At 38.2% G+C, this 17920-nt stretch overlaps 1 protein-coding gene across 6 annotated transcripts in view; it reads left to right on the top strand.

The window, feature by feature from the left end:
* VEZT (vezatin, adherens junctions transmembrane protein) overlaps positions 1 to 17920 on the top strand; it is a 78171-nt gene that overhangs the window by 16831 nt on the left and 43420 nt on the right. For 3 of the 6 annotated variants that reach the window (XM_030002756.2, XM_030002754.2, XM_030002758.2), the window contains 4 exons: positions 6277 to 6366; positions 8862 to 9037; positions 11818 to 12093; positions 17204 to 17341. In XM_030002756.2, the coding sequence (XP_029858616.2) occupies positions 6277 to 6366; positions 8862 to 9037; positions 11818 to 12093; positions 17204 to 17341 (680 nt within the window). Of the gene's footprint in view, positions 1 to 6276; positions 6367 to 8861; positions 9038 to 11817; positions 12094 to 17191; positions 17342 to 17920 lie in introns of all 6 variants that reach the window. The other 3 variants (XM_041120434.1, XM_030002755.2, XM_030002759.2) reach the window with 2 other exon arrangements.

Here is a 17920-nt window from a genome sequence, read left to right as displayed (position 1 = left end):
TCTGCTCTGTGTAGGATCTTATGTGGGGTAGGATTTGGAAGTGTATGAATTGATGTGGATAACATCTGTCAGTTTTTTTCTTATCTGGGGGAAGAATTTGTGGTTTTTGAAATGCTTGCAATGGTATGATGTACTTGCAAGGACTGGCATGCACAGTCTTTGAAGTGGAAATTTAGAAGCTGCAGTGTGAAGCTTATTCATCTAGCATTATTCAGAGAAGTGTTGATGGGTCATACTTTCATATAGTGATACTCATTTCAACCACTCTCTGTATAGGCTATATAAGCTTCCTCACACACCCAGGAGTCCGTTTGAAAAGACAGGATAATAAAACATGAAACGTTTTGATTTGGTCTTCAGTCCTGCTGGAGTCTATCTTCATGGGTAGATTGGTCATAGTTTGTGTTTACCTGTGGGGCAGGTGCACTGCGCACTTTGCTTCACAGCCTTGATCCCCAGTTTGTAAGACTTGTAGTCCTATGGAAATGTGCCATGTCTCCCTTCTCTCATGCCCCACTTTCTGATCAAAGATGACCTTGTAGATAAGATGCAGGGTGCATATCCATGGAGTGGACCAGTAAGTACCACTGTGTGCCCAGCACATGGATTAAACAGAGCCTGTAAAAAATTATCATACTATATTAAAAATCCCTAAGTTTAGTACTGTTCAGCCATGTTCTTGTAGAGTTTACAGCTTTTCAAAGAGTTCAGCGATCATGTAGAAAAAAATTACGAAGGAGCTTTGATACAGAAATCCAGTCTCGTGTACTGAGGATTTCTGACCCCAAGAAACAGATTAACTGAGGGGAGGAGGAGTAGTGATTCTTGCAGTGTCTCCATGCTTCCTTGGCTGGTTTCTCTAATGTAGGATTTTAAATTTAATGAAGAAATTGATTTCTAGTTACTGTTGATGTGGATAGCTATTGCATTTGCAATAATGATTGCTTCTATCAGTGGTCACAAAGCAGGGCTGAATTTAATTCAGGGTTTAACTCACAATTTTTTATACTTTAATTTAAACTATCTTTAAAAGTATTCATGGAAATATCAGGTCCACTACCCTTACTTTTCAGAATTGTCAGTTGGTACGCACCATAACTCTCAAGAAACCACCTGAAAATATGTTTTCCCTTTAAAGCTATTGGCAGTTTTGTGGTACATTTACATTGAAGATACCTGTTCTGGCTTAGTGCAGGAAGACTTTAATTAAACCACTGTTAATTGCAGATTAGGGTGACATATTTCATTGGCCTATTATCTGTTCATTACTACAAAGTAATGCATGGACTATCGCTTGTTAGCTGGATTATTTTATTTTGCGTAATTACTTTGGTGGAAGTCAGTAAAGCAGTATGATGCTATGTTAATGTGTATCATTTCCACTGAATTTAATACAAAAGTGCTGTGGGGTGAAGAACCTCAAAAGTATTAAGATACACTGCTTTTAAAAGCCTCGAGTATTCTGCTTTTTCCCTCTTACTTCCCCTCAAGCATTTTACACTTAATTTTATTGCGTTGGGAGCAAGTCCTCCAGTTTTGTGTCAGATGTAGAAGTAATTCGTCATGGTTTGCCTTGTAACTTGAAAGGAGTGGGTGTGTGAAAATGGGCTGTCCGTTTCTTACAAATACTAGGATGTCATTCGCATTGTCTCATCTCTGTCTAGACAAGGACACGTAGTGGAAACAAGGAAGAAACCTGTGTGTAATTTCTAGTGATAAAATGCCATAGGTTCTTCCTGCTGCTGTTCTAGTACCAGTTTGGGAACATTAACACTTTTCTTTTGTAATCTGATATCAGAAAGTCTATTGTTGTCATTTGATTTCTGTGTCATTTTGGTAGGGTGTCTCAAAAGGAAAGCGAATGAGGGAGAGGCAGCTGGCCACACATTTCAAGAAGTAGACTGGATTTAGGAGGATCTGAGGTTCTGTTGCAACTTTTTTATGACATACAGGCAAATCATTTACATTCCCATCCAATCATTTCCTCATTTTTACATTAAACTGTTATCACTTCCCTTCTCTCAGCCTTCACTGGCCTAGTCTGCTGAAATTATAAAATGTCTGGGAAACAAATGGTTTCTGAGTTCTGAATATGTACCTACTCACAGTCCTAATAGAAAATTATCTTAGTTGGGGCTTAGTGTAATGCAAAATATGATCACAGGGAGTAGATGATGTTCCATGCTCAGTGATGCCTAGTATGTGTGTATTGTTTCCCTTCTGTTCCGAAAAGCAAGTTTACAAATGCCTTAAACACTTTATTAAAATAAAAATAGAAAAGCTGCAGTATTGACTTGAGATTGTTTACGCCTCTTGTATTCAGTCAACTAGGAACCCTGTGCAGATACAATCTGTTGACATGTAGCAAGATTTTGGCAAGGCAAAGATCTAGTTTGGGATCTTCAGGGACTGAAAAAACAAATGTGGAAAAAAAAAGAGGTTCCTACTGACTGATAAAAACATCGCTGTTGTGTCTTGCTGTCCTGCCAAGCAGATCGTATGGTTCAGGCTTAACGAAAGGCAGAGGCATCAGTTGAATTTGAAGCACATCTTAAATAGTTCTCTGTGTGTGTGGTTTTGGTGTCTTTTTTTAATCAGAACATGGTCTTAATGAACATTGAGCTGAAAAGCTGTAAAGGTGCTTCAAGGTTGTGTGCTGAGGGCAGATGAAATGCCAAGCTCCCATCTGAGGGAGTATGGAGATGTGATTTAGCATGGTAATTATAGGTGCAGTGTTCCTGGCTGTACCAATCTCTGGAGAAAGTTACAGCTAAAGTTCTGGTCTCATGATCACTTGATACTCAAAAGCACTGTTTGCAAGAGCTCCTAGACCTGTTTTCTGGAATTAAATCACATTTGGGTAGTTCTGCTTGATCTTTAAGGAATGTATTTCTTTCCATTTACATTTTTCCTTTCTCAGTCATTTTCCTAGACTGCTGTGTATACCTGAATGTTTAAATTGATTATACTGTCACACCTTATCCCATCTTAGATGTGAGAATATTTTGTTGTGATTTAACCCCAGCCAGCAACTAAGCACCATGCAGCTGCTTGCTCACTCCTCCCCTCTCCCAGTGGGGTGGGGAGGAGAATCGAAAAAAAGAAGTAAAACTCATGGGTTGAGATAAGAATGGTTTAATAACTAAAGTAAAATAAAATATAATAATAACAACAATAATAGAAATAAAAATAATAATAATAGTAATGAAAAGGAATATAACCAAAAAAAAAAGAGATATATAAATAAAACCCAAGAAAATACAAGTGATGCACAATGCAGTTGCTCACCATCTGCTGACCAATGCCAAAGCAGCAATCCGTCCCTCCCAGCCAACTCCCCCCAGTTTATATACTAAGCATGACGTTCTATGGTATGGAATATCCCTTTGGCTGGCTCGGGTCAGCTGTCCTGGCTGTGCTCCCTCCCAGCTTCTTGTACACCTGCTTGCTGGCAAAGCATGGGAAACTGAAAAATCCTTAACTTAGGATAAGCGCTACTTAGCAACAACTAACACATCAGTGCGTTATCAACATTATTCTCACACTAAATCCAAACCACACTGTACCAGCTACAAAGAAGAAAATTAACTCTATCCCAGCCAAAACCGGGACATATTTCATCACTAGAACAGGGCTGGTGCTGGAGGCAGCTGCTGAGGGTTGTGTTGGGGCTAGCCCTCAGTAGCTGTGCAGGTGACCTGATGTGGAAAGGCAGAAGGACCAGTTCTTTGCCTTTGTCTAGGGCTCCCACCCACTTCATGCTAGCTCTGGGTAGCTGGAAGGTATTTAATATGTAGCATTATCTTCTTTCTGAAGTGCAGAGAATTGAAAGGTGCAAACATGAATTATGATATTTTAGATACCTGCTGGTTTGCCATTTCAGGTTCATCCTGTACAAAAGAGAAATAGTCTTTAGAATTTTATTTAGGATACAAATGAATGTACCTAAAATGTGCATGTCCTATGCAATTTTTTTTTTAAATGTTAGGAGTTAGACATCTTTGTTATTCAGTTTACAGAGAGTTTGACTGAGTGGTGTTCTAAAGTTGTAAGAAGAATACTCCAGAAGCATTGGCAACATGACCTGACTTGTGTGTTGATGAAAGTTGTTTTACTTGTCAGTAACACTCCCAATGGGAATGCAAACTGTGAGACACTATTCCAAGGATCTGAATAATTTAATGCGTTACTGTAGTCTACTGGGTCACAGCCCAAGACAGTGGGTTGTCTTGTTTTGTGTTTTCAAGCACTGACATGCCTGTTGAGTGTTTATGCAAGCTCAGATTTTTTATTTTTAAATTAAAACACTGAAAATAAACCAACAGATTACTTATGTAGCACAATAGTATGGTGGTTTTTTCAGTAATTCCACAGTCTAGTCAGCTGGTAGCAGTTTAAAATTATCTTTAGTATAGGTTTAAATGTTCATGATAAAAACCCAAAGGCTTATGAAGGCTAAGGAGTTGAAACTGGTAGGCTCCGAGAGGCATAATTTTAAATAGTAAATGGACAATTCATTCTGTACTCTGCTTTCAGAGTACGGAGGAAAGCACTTCTGATGAAGTATAAGTCTACAACTCAAATGCAGAGCAAGGACCTTTGTTTATTTAATCTCAATTTTCTACAGATTGTAATCGAAAAATTTTGTTTTATTTTGCATCACTTTACAAGAAACTTGGAGGATAATCTAGTGCTGCAGTTTGTGACACTCTTCTCTTCCAACTTATGTCAGTGCCCTTGAGCAACATCAAAATACAATCACTTGGATTTATTCCATAGTCTAAGAAGTGTGGGTTACTGGGATAGCTCCTCCTAGTAAGCCACGATGATGTCTGTGTATTGGAAGGAGCTATCATTATGAAACCCCTAGTATTGGTTTGTCTCTCCACTGACCTAAAAACACTTCCTTTTGGCATAGGTCTGCAATTCTAACTGTACACAGAAAGATGAGACATACGTAAAGAAAAACTTGAGTTAGGTTACCTAAATGGATGCCAAAGTTAGTTATTTCAAAAATTGTTGAAGCATAAGGGCTTTAGGGTGACAATTTCTGATGTTACTCAAAGCTGTTCTGCCCTGGCTTGCTGCATCAAACTTGTGTCACATCGCCTTTCAGAGGGCCGTCAGGCTGATCACAGGGCTCACCGCAAAGCTCCAAGCTCCTGTTACTCCGTTTTACTCTTCTATGTCCCACCTTATAGCTGGGGGAAAAAAAGGAAAAAAAAAACAAGAGGGAGAAACAGAAGCTGCTTTAATGCAGACACCGTTTATACACTAAGCTATTATAATGTTTGGGTTTTTTTTTTATTTTGAAACAGTACGCCACAAAATATAAGTGCTCCACAATTTTTTTTGGCATACACTTCGTTTGATTGTATTACGTGTCAGCAGTCTGAAGATTAAGAGGTAGGGCCTCAGAATTCATGAAATATATGTAAGTAAATATTTTGAGAAATACTTCCTGTCAGTTCAGTCTGAGGAAAGTAGATATACAGTGTGTGTCAAAAACTCAATATTTTTTTTTTTTCGTTGAATGGCTGCAGAGTGAAGCAAAATCATGCATCTATTCAATTATAATCTTTCATGTATCATATTTTAGGAAGATACATAAGTAAAATGTGTGATGACTGAGAGGGGGTCCCTCTAATTAGTGGCATTTGAAGTTACGTTTACAGCTGAGATGAAAGTGTGGATTTAGGTTGGATGGGAAGCAGCATGGAGACAAAGTACTTGATAGCACACGCTGGTTGGGACAGGGAGTTTCTGGGACAGTTCCTCTTCTTACAGTCACTCTGTCCCTGTTGACAACTTCTCCAGAGCCTTGTCCTCAAGCTGCGGTGGTCTGCCAAGGAGAGGTTGTTCCTTTCCTGGTCTTTTATTTTTCTTCAGTCCCTGTCAGCCATTTAACTTCACTGCTTTTTTTATCCTCAAGGAAGGAGAAAGTCTTTCATATCGATGCAGTAGCTGCCAACTTGAGATCAAACTAATTCTAGCTATAGTTATTTTTAACAGTACAACATAACAATCCATTATGCTCCAAATAGGTGGGGTTACTGAAAGCTTTATTTCACACTCTTGTGTACAGTCAAACTGACGGGAAGCAGATGTTCCCTTAGAGTACTCTGAAGTTAGGCCAGACACAGTAAGTGAAACTTCCTTACAGGTACTTGCGTCTGAGTTAACAAGAAATGCAGAAATAAAGGAATTGTCTGTTGTTATTTATTTGTTTCTGGCTTTGGTGGTTTTTTTAATTGGAGTAATTTCTGTTCCCTTCAGCAAGGCATCCTGTCAAAACTAGTTGAGTTCTTTAGAAGTTGGTTTCCTTTTCCACAGTATAAGAAAGATGATGACATACTTCACCGACTGGTAAGTGATGACTTTTTTTTTTTTTTTTCCCCATTTCCTTTCCTAATCCACAAGTCTTTCTCTCCTTTGTACCTCATCCTCTGAGCACCATCTTTGGTCTGTATTGTTGGTTTTGGCTCTAAGAGTTTTACTTATTCTTCAGATAATATTGATTCTGGTTTTCAGAGTCACTGTGCCAGGCAAATTGGGCACCCAAGAACGGGAACAATATCAGTAGCCAGGTTGAAGGCGTTCAAAATGTGGAAGAGAAATTAAAATAAAATGTGTGAGAAATTAAAGAAATTCTTGAAGGCTGAAGGGAGTTAACCTACACTGTAGCTACCCCCTTCAGTGGAAGGCAGTGTGGAGGCGCTGACTGAGAAAGTCCCTATGTTGCAGCCTGGCGCCTTGCAGACACAGCTCAAGACAGAAGGCTCTAGAGCTTCATCAGAGTGTTGCTTCACCCTCTGTTTCAGCTTGTTAGCTCAGGCATAGCACAAACACGGTGCAGCTGTACTACCCCTGGACCCAACCTGGCCGATTTGTTTCTTCACTGCTCTCCGCAGTGCTTCCGCATTTGGGAAAAGCGAAGTAGATTAAGACACCTCCATTATAATGCATCAGAACCGTGTTACACATTAAGAGCAGATGACATCTGTGTAGCAGTCTAGCTGTAAGGAGAGGCAAGAACAATTCTCTGCACTACTGATGTGCTCTCATCTCAGCAGTTCAGAAGCAGGCTGGGTGTCCATCTGCCTCACCAGAAGTTGTATTCTCCCACTCCTGGAGCCTGCAGGAACTTTTAGGGCCCAAGTCAGCCTACGTGGGGTAGACCTGAAGGGTGGTAGTTCGAGCCCAGATAGTTAAAAATAGTTTCATGCTGCCTTTACATTTGTTCTCTGCAGTGCCACTTTCTAGCCAGTTCAGTCTCTAGCCTGGGCTTGTCAGAGATCTGCTTTAACTTGCACCCAGCTGCTTCAGGTTCCTAGTCTGGCTTGCAAATCTCACATTATGCAAACTCTTCCAGAATTTAGAAGTTAGAATTTTGATGTATTTTTTTCCTACTATGATGTAGGGATGACGTCTTCAAACGTAGCTTAAAAAAAAAGCATCAAGCAATGTGAGAAGTTAGGGGTTTCCATTTCTCAGAGTTCTGCCGAGTCCAACTGCTATCTCTTCTCCCTTATCTCAAGAGGACAAAATTTCCTCTGAAACCTCTCAGTCATGATCTTTGGTTCTTTTTTCTTCCTCCCTCTTCCCCTATGAATCAAAGGTATTAACAGCTTTTTTTAGCCTTACTTTCTTGAGATGGAGACACAACCAAAGAATATGGAAAACATGTTTCTCCTGCTGCATGCTACAGTAGAATACTGAAATGACACAGGATGCATCGGAGGAGGGCAGAGTTTCCTCTTGCATACAGTCCTGAAACAAATGTTTTCCATTAAAAGTAGAATGCAGGTTATCTCAAGTGACATAAATGTATGGAATTAAACTTTTGCCTAGCTATCTTATGGTTTCATAAAGAATCTAATTCTGTCAGTAACAGAACTGAACAGATTTTGTACTGTGAAATGTCATACTTCTGTTAACAGCTTCTATTAGAGGGTTTTCAGAAGTATTCTCCTTTACCTCCTGTAATCTAGCTAGATGCAAAGATGCACATGTTCAGTGTTTGTTGGGTTTTGTTATGACATTCTTAACTTGAAGTGGTTTGTAATTATAGTTTGGTGCAGTATCCAAATTAAAATTTATGGGGGCTTCTCTGATAGATATATTTGTCTTCAAGAGCTGTGTATTTGTCTTGAAGAGCTGTAGTTGTAGGGGAAAAAATAGGAAATGCTTATCATGGCATCAAATCCACAGGTAAGTAACTCCCTGAAGTTTGCCTGGAGTTTAGCAAGTGAGGGCTTCAGAGCCCCATGCTGTTCCATGTTTGGATCAAGTTCTGTTGGGAAAGGCAGGCACAGAATCCTCCTGCAGGAGAGGACTTCACTGCCTTGGCTTGGAGCTTGAGTCCAGTGCATTGACCATACTGTTATTAAGTGTCCACGGGTGACTTTTTGTTGGCTAATTTGTAATATATATCTCTTTCTAATTTTTTTTTTGTTTGTTAATGAATTATGTCATGACATTAAAAAAACCCAAAGTGTTTGCTATTTTATTAATGATCTTCTAATAGATATAGTACCTCTCTGATTCTTACACAAATATATTGGCATAATCTGTGGCATGTTTCCAGGTATTGTTACTATCTAGGTCAGATCACAAAGTCAGTGCAATGCATCCTGCAAGTCTGAACTGTTAGGTAGTATGTTAGTTTTTAAAGTTAAGCAAGTTTAATAAAAATGAAGTAGCTACTTGTGATATATCTGAAACATTCCTGTAGTCTTTGGGAACAGATCGTTAGCAAAGTGTAGAGTGTCTGGGTGTTTTCCTTGTTCTGCTAACTTAATTTTAAGAATTTGCATATTCTTTACTAATGCCTGTTTTTTCTGCTGCCCGTTTGTGGTAAGGATGTTGGATTTCGATTTGACACGCTCCGTACCATCCTGCAACAGGAAGTTCTGCTGCAGGAGGATGTGGAACTGATTGAGTTCCTTGACCCCAGTATCCTGTCTGCAGGGCAGTGTAAGCAACAGGAAAACGGACAGCTTCCAACGCTACGCTCCCTAGCAACTCCTAATATTTGGTATTGTACAGAGAATATCTACCACTATATTCACTGAGAAACAAGCAAAAAATATATTGTGTGTTCTTAATATAAAATGCAGAAATAAACTAACTACTTTTTTTTCTTCAGGTCTTTGAGTCTTTGGTCCACTAGTCCCCAAATTTTTATATAAGCATGTTTTTTCCCTTGGGTGTTTTATTGAAAACGTGAGTTTTAATCTGAGATAGCTACATGAACATGAATGCGATACTTCCAAAGCCTAATATGTGCTATAAGGAAGAACTAACATGGTTGATTAATTCATTAATTTCTAAAGCTCTACAATGGTGATTTTGATAAATGTGAAGGCTGAATTGAAAAGTGTTTTCTTTGCTGTAGCCTTCATAAAAATATGTTTGGGGGGGTGCAGTTAATTTTCAGATGTAGAGTACCAGACGAACAGACTAAAGAATATTTAAGTAAGATGCATTCAAGTCAGCAGAGGCTCGTGAAATTCACCCTAGGATACTGAAGGAGCTAGCTGCAGCACTGTCTGAACAGCTACCACCTGTATTTGAAAAATAACAAGGATGGTGGATGTTCTGATAGAGTGACTTGCTCAGAAATGGACAGGAATCAGTAGATAAAAATATCTCATAACACAGCCCAGTGCTATGTTTTCATACATATGTTAGGAAAGTAGATAAAATTATTATAAAGCCACAGCAGGTTAAAAAACCCAACTGTTTAATTTGTAATATGTCATTGTTGATGCTCTCTGTCAAACAAGAGAACTTTCGAACCAGATTTTTCCAGGGGTTTGTCCTGGTCCTAGCACTATTCATTGTTTCTTTAATTATTCAGGTGATAAAGTACACTTACAAAATTTGTAAATATTGCTCAGCTTACAGATGACATCAAGTTTGTAAGTGTTTTGGCAGAATGGAGTTCAAAAGTAGCCTGGAGAAATATCTTGAAATCAATAGAAAAGTCAATAAAGACAAAAGTCTAATGATACACTTGGGAAGGAAAAATCAAATCAACAAACATGAAGTGGTGAATAATTGGGTAGGCAGTACTACTTCAGAAAAGGATCTGCACATCATTGCAGAGCATAAATTAAATGCATCAGCAAATTATTAAAAAAATGGCAAATCTCATCCTGGTGTCCTTGTTATATGCAGGACATGGGGGTTTACTTTTCTGTCTGTTTCCCTAAGCCTTGTGTTAGACTACAGCATCTGGTTTTGGATGCCACTCCTGGAGAGGCAGAGGTAATTTAGAGACAGTCCAGAACAGAACAAGAAGAATAATGAGTTTAGAAAATGTAATCTTTTGAAAACATTAGCGTGTGCTAGGATTGTTTGGCCAAAATGGAGAAAATTGAGGTGGGATGGAACAGTGTTACGATGTGTAGAAGGTAGTTAATAAGAAGGTGGTGATCAGTCGTCGTTTATTCTGTTCAGAAAAGGGAAGGATGTGAGGAAAAATAATGTGATTAATTTGCCAAGGATTCAGATTGGACTTAGGGGAACTCTTTTGAACTCTAAGGATATTTATTAGTTGGAATAGCTACCTGGGTGGGTTGTGGAGTCTCCATTTTCTTCTTCAGTCCGTCTGTGATGATCTGGATTAACCTGAAACTGAAAATGGACAAAGTGAGCTCTTAAATCCCTTCCAGTCTTTCCGTGTTGTGATTCATTTTTTGTTTGTGTGATTTTTTTTTTTTTTTTAATGTACCAAGGAAGTTACAGCCTGTGTGTCTGTCCTTTTTAAATTTAATTACACATCTGGAATATTTTAACCCTGGACCTTTACTGAAACCTATCAGTAGCCCTGAAGAGTTAACACTTGTATAGCTTGTTGAAATATGACCACAAAACTGTCCAGAAAATAGAAACCCAGAGATCATGTCTTATTTTAGAAATGGGAAAATATTCCTTGTGAATACTTCCAAAACTAAATACAGAATACGCAGCTTTAAGGGGTGAAGAAAGTGAATACTTTACTTTCAAAAAATTCTGAAAAAGTAAAGCTGTTATGCACCTTGAAGCCCATATCCCATCCATCTCTGTGAAGACTGTCATAATTTTACAAAACTGCAACTGTAATACTATATATGAAACAGTGTATTTTCTAGCAGTTACTTATTTTTGTTGAATTTTTCTAGTTGAAAATAACAGCTTTATGAAATTTTTAAAATGTCCTTGAGAAATAATTGAACTGAGATACTAGTAACTCTGTTCTTTAAGGATTTTCAAAAGCTGCCAAATTATTTAAAATGATTATTCAAGCCATCTTTATAAAAATGTGCTAAAAACTAATGGTGTGTTGGTGTCCAAGTTAAATGAGTCAGACGCTGGAAAAAATAAAGCTGGCATTACTTGAGGGTTTTGTTACCAAAAGAAACATGCCCTTCCCTACTGTACTCTTGAACCTGGAAGTACAGATATTCCAGTTCCTGCCCACCCTGGCTTATAGTGCTGAGTAGTCAGCTTTTTTCTTTTTCTATTTTTTTTTTTTTTTTAAGTCATATATGTAAGAGAAACTGACCTTTCAAAGTGGTATATTATTCTTCTACTGGTGCCATAAAAAAGCCAGAGAAATGTGTCAGCGTATACCGACCAAGTAATATCATGTACATGTATGTCTAAATCTGCCACTAGGAGTAGTTTTTGGTGTTTACAGCTCCCTTCAGGACCTACATAAAAGCCCTGTAATAAAATGTCGTAATCCCAAAATGTAGCCAAAAGCTTCATGATTTTCCCACTTGTTTGACCTCAGGAATCTGTGGTTGATGATACTTTCTCTGTTTGCAGGGATGTCTCACTGTTTCTTGCCTTTGTAAGTGCACTGCTTATGCTTCCTTCATGGTGGAAGGAATCATTGTGGCTGCTGTGGGGACTAGTTCTGCTTGTCTATGCAGTCTTTCGAGTGTGGGGCACATGGAGGACAGCCAAGCTGCAAATGTCCCTGCGAAAATACTGTATCCAGCTGGAAGAAACAGTGGCGAATAGCCGAGCTTTTACTAATCTCGTGAGGAAAGCTCTACGACTCATTCAAGAGACTGAAGTAATTTCCAGAGGATTTACCCTGTGAGTCTATATTTCACTTTATTTAATACACAGATCCATCCAAGCCAGATGTCTTCTAAAATTGTCTTGTTACACTGTCTCCCACAACAAGTGGAATTACTGAAAAACATAATACTTAAAGCTTTTAACTTACATAAAATAGTACAATTACCATTCATACTAAAAGTATGAATTCTAACAACTCAGTATTAAAACCCTGCATCCTGAAGGAGAATCAAGTCTCACAAACCTCCGATGCCTTTGAAATCTCCTGCTCTGCTAGCAATGAAATACACGGAGAAATGGATTTTGAAACAATTTAGTTAACTGTTTTGGAGAGTCATTTAGAGGGTTGTTTGTTTGAGGGGTTTTTGTATCTTATATTACCAAATCTATGTAAATAAACTGACCTGCAAGTAAACATTCATGTTTAGAAAACAAGATGACATGAAAACCTTTCTATTTTTATTTAACAAATAACAGTCTGAAGTAATGAGAACACAGCAATCAGCAAAGACCATCAAAGGTCATTTCCCACCTCAAAAAAAGTTTACATCACTCTTTTTTCTTGCATACAATTGTTGAGATGTTTAGATTCTTAAATTATTTAGTGCTGAATTTGCCACTCGTCCACTTAAGGGATGTGAAAGTGTTCCTGGTTATTTAGCTCTTGTAGCTATTTGGTAACTTTTGCTTATTTGCTATGTGAAAGGACGTTAGAACATGTTCAGTGTACACAATGATCCCAAAGCCAACAGACCCGCTTCTGTGCACTCTCATTGCCATGTATGCTTTTCCTTGTAACAACCTATGGTTAGATATGTGCATGTGCCAGTTAGACTTAAGGTTAAAGGAGGTTGGAAATGCCAACAGCTAAAATCCAGTTGACTTCTTTCTAAAAACAATAAAAAATTTCCTTGTGTGCACTAGGAAATTGTTTGTTCATGCCACACCAACTATTCTGTGCTGAGGCGCATGTCTTTACATGCAAGCTTGAAACTGTAGACTTAACATTTTGAATTCATTTTCTAGCTTGAGATACCTTCAGTATGCTTCATTGAAGAAATGTTTCATTCTCCCTTTGGAATGCATAAGCATGTCTTCAGTCTGCCTAGCTATGTGTTTTGTTTTGGTTTGGTTTTTTGCTGAAGAAGCATATAGTTAAGCAATAGGTAGTCTTATCTTTGCAAACGGGTTCTTAGAAGAAATTATTGTTAGGGCTTGTCCAAATTACAGATGAGAAAAACATTTAGATTTTTTCTAAGTTTAAGCAAACGAACTTGTGGTCAATGTCTAAATTGCTTGTGCTTGTTCTTTTACTACGTATCTTAGATAACAGATTAACAAAAAACAGACTGGTCTTTAAGCTGATGGTTGATCTAATAGTCTCTTTACTTAAAACTTTGGCAAGCTTTTCAAAAGACTTTGGAGTATGGATGGAGTGGGAGAAGTCTGACTGTGCCAGCGTCCTCATTGGAACAGTTGTCCAGTATGAAGTCAGTGCTGTATGGGTTTTGGTTTGGTTTAGCCTGGAGGAAGTTCTAACTCCAGAGTGTCATCTTCTGCATCCACATATGCAAGACATGCTTGAAATTCTGACCATGAAATTCTTTGCTTGAGATAGTGCTTCATGTATGATCCAAAAACCTAGCTACCCCTTTTTTCTTCCAGAATTTTGCTACCATAAACCTTAGCAGAGCAAAGTTTAGTATGTTCTCCTGTAGTAACCTTGTTGAAGTCTTAATGCTTGTTCAGAAAGAGTCACATGGCAATAGAAATGGTTGCATCTGAAGAGTTAATTAGTATCTTCTTGTGTCATTTTACATCCTAGAAGGAATGGGATTTCAACGAGGTATCACAGCACCTGGTAGCACAGTTCAATGATATGTATGCTGCTGTTTTAATATGCTGGTAGCTCAGCATAGTTTGGACTGTGCATTAACCATGTTGTGAATGGAAAGGTACTGAAGCCGACATTTAAATAGTACTGAGTTCAGGTTTTGACTAGCTGTACTTAGCTAAAGTCTGATATGGCAAGCCCAGGTCTATAGTTTTGGCCTGAAGTTCCTTGCATTCCACTGCTGGTTTTTCTCCCCATTGCACCATCCATTGCTATGTTCTCATAGGTTACTTTACATATGCTTTGAAATATCTATGGCTTTGATTTATTCTACCCTATTTGCCCCTTGTTAATTGATGTTTGACTGTCTCTGTAAATGTTAAATTATTCTTGATGAGGTTTTGGTCAGTTGTCTGCTGGTTCACTGGTTTACTACTGTGTGGCAGTGACTGCCATATGCTTAACCAATCCAAATGTCGTTTTGCCTTCATTCCTTTCCCACCCAAAAAAACCCAGAGCAGCCACTTAGAAAAGGAACTAAAAACCTGTCAGGCCTCTCTTATATTAGCTGCTCTCAAAGGCAACTGGATATTCTGATTTCAGAATGGTCTTCAGAAGTGTTTAACGCTGCTGTTGGCATTTCAGGTATGTCTGCATGGTACAAGCTCTGTGATGCAGATATGGCCAAGACCTCACCAGGGTAGTTTGGATTACAGAAATTGTGTAGCCAAGGAAGGGCAGTGCTCTACTCGGGCAGAATGGCAGTATTTCTGTCTAATTGCTTCATTTGCAATTAGGCAAATGAAGCCTGATCAGGGGTTACAGCCTGGAATTTCTGATGCGTAATGAGAGTATGTCCATTGTCTTGCACATTATAAAATGAAAGCCGTAGGAATACATAATGAAAGGCTGCAGCAATAAGCAGCAAGTAGTTATTTCCTTGTCTTTCACTCAGATAATTAGCTTTTCTCCAAAATGCTCCCTTTCTAGTATATTTTAAACTAGAATCAAGCTCTATGAGCACATATTGGTGTATATAGCATCTTTATAGCTGCTTTCATGTTGGAGTGCAGTAATAGGATTTTATAATGTGTCTGTACAAGTTTGTTAAAAGTTGAAAGCCTATTTAAAATTTGGCTTGTGAGATTAAGAGAGAAATGTCACTGTTCTTTACAAGAAAAATGGGGTTGGAGCAGTAGGAAAGAGGAAATTCGCCCTTAACCTTATTTTCTTCTTGCTATTTGTGGCTGATATGCCAAGCTGCTAACATTTTATAAGTCCAATTAAAATATATAGAAGATAAATGGAATATTAGGAAATTAGGGATATGGCACGTCTGGCACATAGACATTTATAGCAAGTTATACTAATTTAAGATTACTGGAATAAAGAAGAATTATTTTATTAAAAACACTGAAACAAACCTTCCCAGAAGGAAAGCAAATTTTTTTGCTGAATACTGGTGATACGTGCTGTGCATGAGTTGTGCTATATTTGTTAGGTATAGGAGCTGGAAATACTTACATCGCTGTAGCAGAACATAGATCTCTTTCTCTTTTTTACGGTAGAAGAATTTTGCTCCTTTTCTTTGAGCCTGCTTCTGACAATTCACCCAGGGCTTGAGTCTACAAACTGATGTGAGAGTTCATCCATAAACACCTCCAGTTGTTACCTTCAAAAGCTAGGGAAACGTTAGAGATTGGCATGTACTCCATTACATGCTGTGTTCCCTAGTGAAACGTATGGCAAGACTAGCATTTTAAATTTACATTCAGAAATTGAAATTAACACAGTTTGTTTTTATTTTATTCAGATTTTAAAGTACTTTATGAGATGTGATATAAACCATTTTAGTATCACTCACATAATTTAATATGGTACACAGATATTTTAATGTGGTATTTTGGCTAGTGTATTCAATATACTGCAGTATTTGGCATGAATCTCCTTGTGTTAATCATATTTAACATACTGACATGGGTCCAGCCTTGCTCACTGGGTGGGCTGCGTTGCTTTTCATATTTGACAGTGAAGGCATTACGCTATTCCCCTTCCTGCTCGATGTGCAGCATGGTCCAGCTAAGCACATGCAGTAGGACTGACATTTTTCCAGCAGGGTCAGATCTGCTGGCTTAGTCAGCTCTTCAGTCAGATGGGCTACAGAAATAGTTACCAATGCAGCAACCCAACGCAGTCTTGCCAGGTACCCTGTATGCTTTTCCTTTTTAAGTGACTGTGGACATGAAATCACCTCCTCACTGTGCCCTGGGAAGGGTAAGAGCAGAAGCAGGCTTCCAGTCCCCAAACAATTCATCAAAGTTCATCATCTTGTTGCCCACACCATGCCCATTCCTGAGTTGATTCTAGTAAAAACGGTCCCAGCAAGTGGAGTGCACCTAGGCTATTTTCAGTGTCTCAGTCATAGGTTTGGCATCAGACTGTATATGAATAGGTATAACTGGTTATTAATCTTTTTTTCCTTGTCTACAGCTTAATGTTAAACAGACATATTTAACATTCACTCAGTTCACAATTCAGTTTATTTCTAGATGAGGCAATTTCTTACAGTTCTAAAGCCATTATGAAGTATACTCTAATAGGCAAATGGCACAGTTCCTTTTAAATGGTATATTCACCTGAATATGTGGACACCAAAATACATTTTCAAATATGCTTGTATAGTTGCTTACATTTCATGTGTTTACCTGTCAGACTCCCACAGACACAGCTGCCATTCCTTGCATGATGATAAAATCTATGTCACCACTCAATATTTCTGTTGAACTAGAGAAGATTCTGCATGAAGAAGGGTGAAAAAATATAGTGTTTTGCATGAAAAACAATATGTAGTAGCACATTTTTTCTGCAAAAATTCTTTAAAAAACAAATTTGCATATAAAGAGGTATATGTTAAATATCTGTGTGTTGAAATTTCCAAAGCTTACAGTGGGCTTGTGATAGTTTTTTATCAGAGATAATGTTATGACCTGCCTACCCTTAGTGTGTCATTTTGGAAAACTGTGGAGAAAACAGATGTCCTCAGGAGTTTTGCCATGACTCAAATGAGGATAGAATCAGGCTGTCTACTGAGGAATCCTGGCTGCTTATCTGAAATTTTGATTAAATATATCACTGATATGACGGATCTCTTGTTTTGCTCTCATCGTTACTGAGTGGTTTGAAAAAGTTTTCTAACTAATGGAATAAGAAAACTGATGTACTGTCTTTTAAAAATACTTTAGGACATCTGTACAGTTGTATCACATTTTACTTTTCAAGTTTGCTTGACAGGGTCAGTGCCGCTTGCCCATTTAATAAAGCTGGACAGCATCCTAGTCAACATCTTATTGGTCTCCGGAAAGCCGTTTATCGATCTGTCAGAGCCAACTTTCGAGCTTCAAGATTGGCTACTCTATACATGCTGAAAAAATATCCTTTTTGTAAAAACCCACAAGTTCAGATATTCCATGTTACCTACTTGTAATTGGGCCAATGTTTAGAGTTAGTACATCTAGAAATGTACATAGAGTTAGTATATCCAGAAACGCACATATCTAAACAAGATAAAGAAAAGGTAACATACTAAATTTGGGCTTATGCTTGGTTTGGAACATTTTTAATGTTTTTGTCTTTTTGTGCACTGTGCAGCGTGAGGTAAGCTTCTGTGCACTGAAAATATTGTCCCAGTTACTGACACCCATGCCTTTCGTGTAAGTACTGATAATGTGTTTCAGAGTCCTTCAGGATTTTGTTTTATAATTCCTCTTAGCCATCTTTTTCCCTTGCACCAAAATACCCTCTTCTCTGAACAATATGGCCTTTCACTCGACATCCCCATGTTCAAAGGTAACTTGATTTCCTGTTTCAGACAAACTAGGTGAAACTCTGATTACATTAATTAGCCAAAATGCACATTTAAGAGCAAGGAGTTTCTACTCTGAATCAAAGCAGAACGCTTTGTTGAGATTCCATTTTGTGAAGTGTCATCTGTATTTCTTCGGTGAATTG

The sequence above is a fragment of the Aquila chrysaetos genome, chromosome 26, assembly GCF_900496995.4.
Source record: "Aquila chrysaetos chrysaetos chromosome 26, bAquChr1.4, whole genome shotgun sequence".
NCBI lineage: Eukaryota > Metazoa > Chordata > Aves > Accipitriformes > Accipitridae > Aquila > Aquila chrysaetos.
This window is presented reverse-complemented; position numbering and strand designations above follow the sequence as displayed.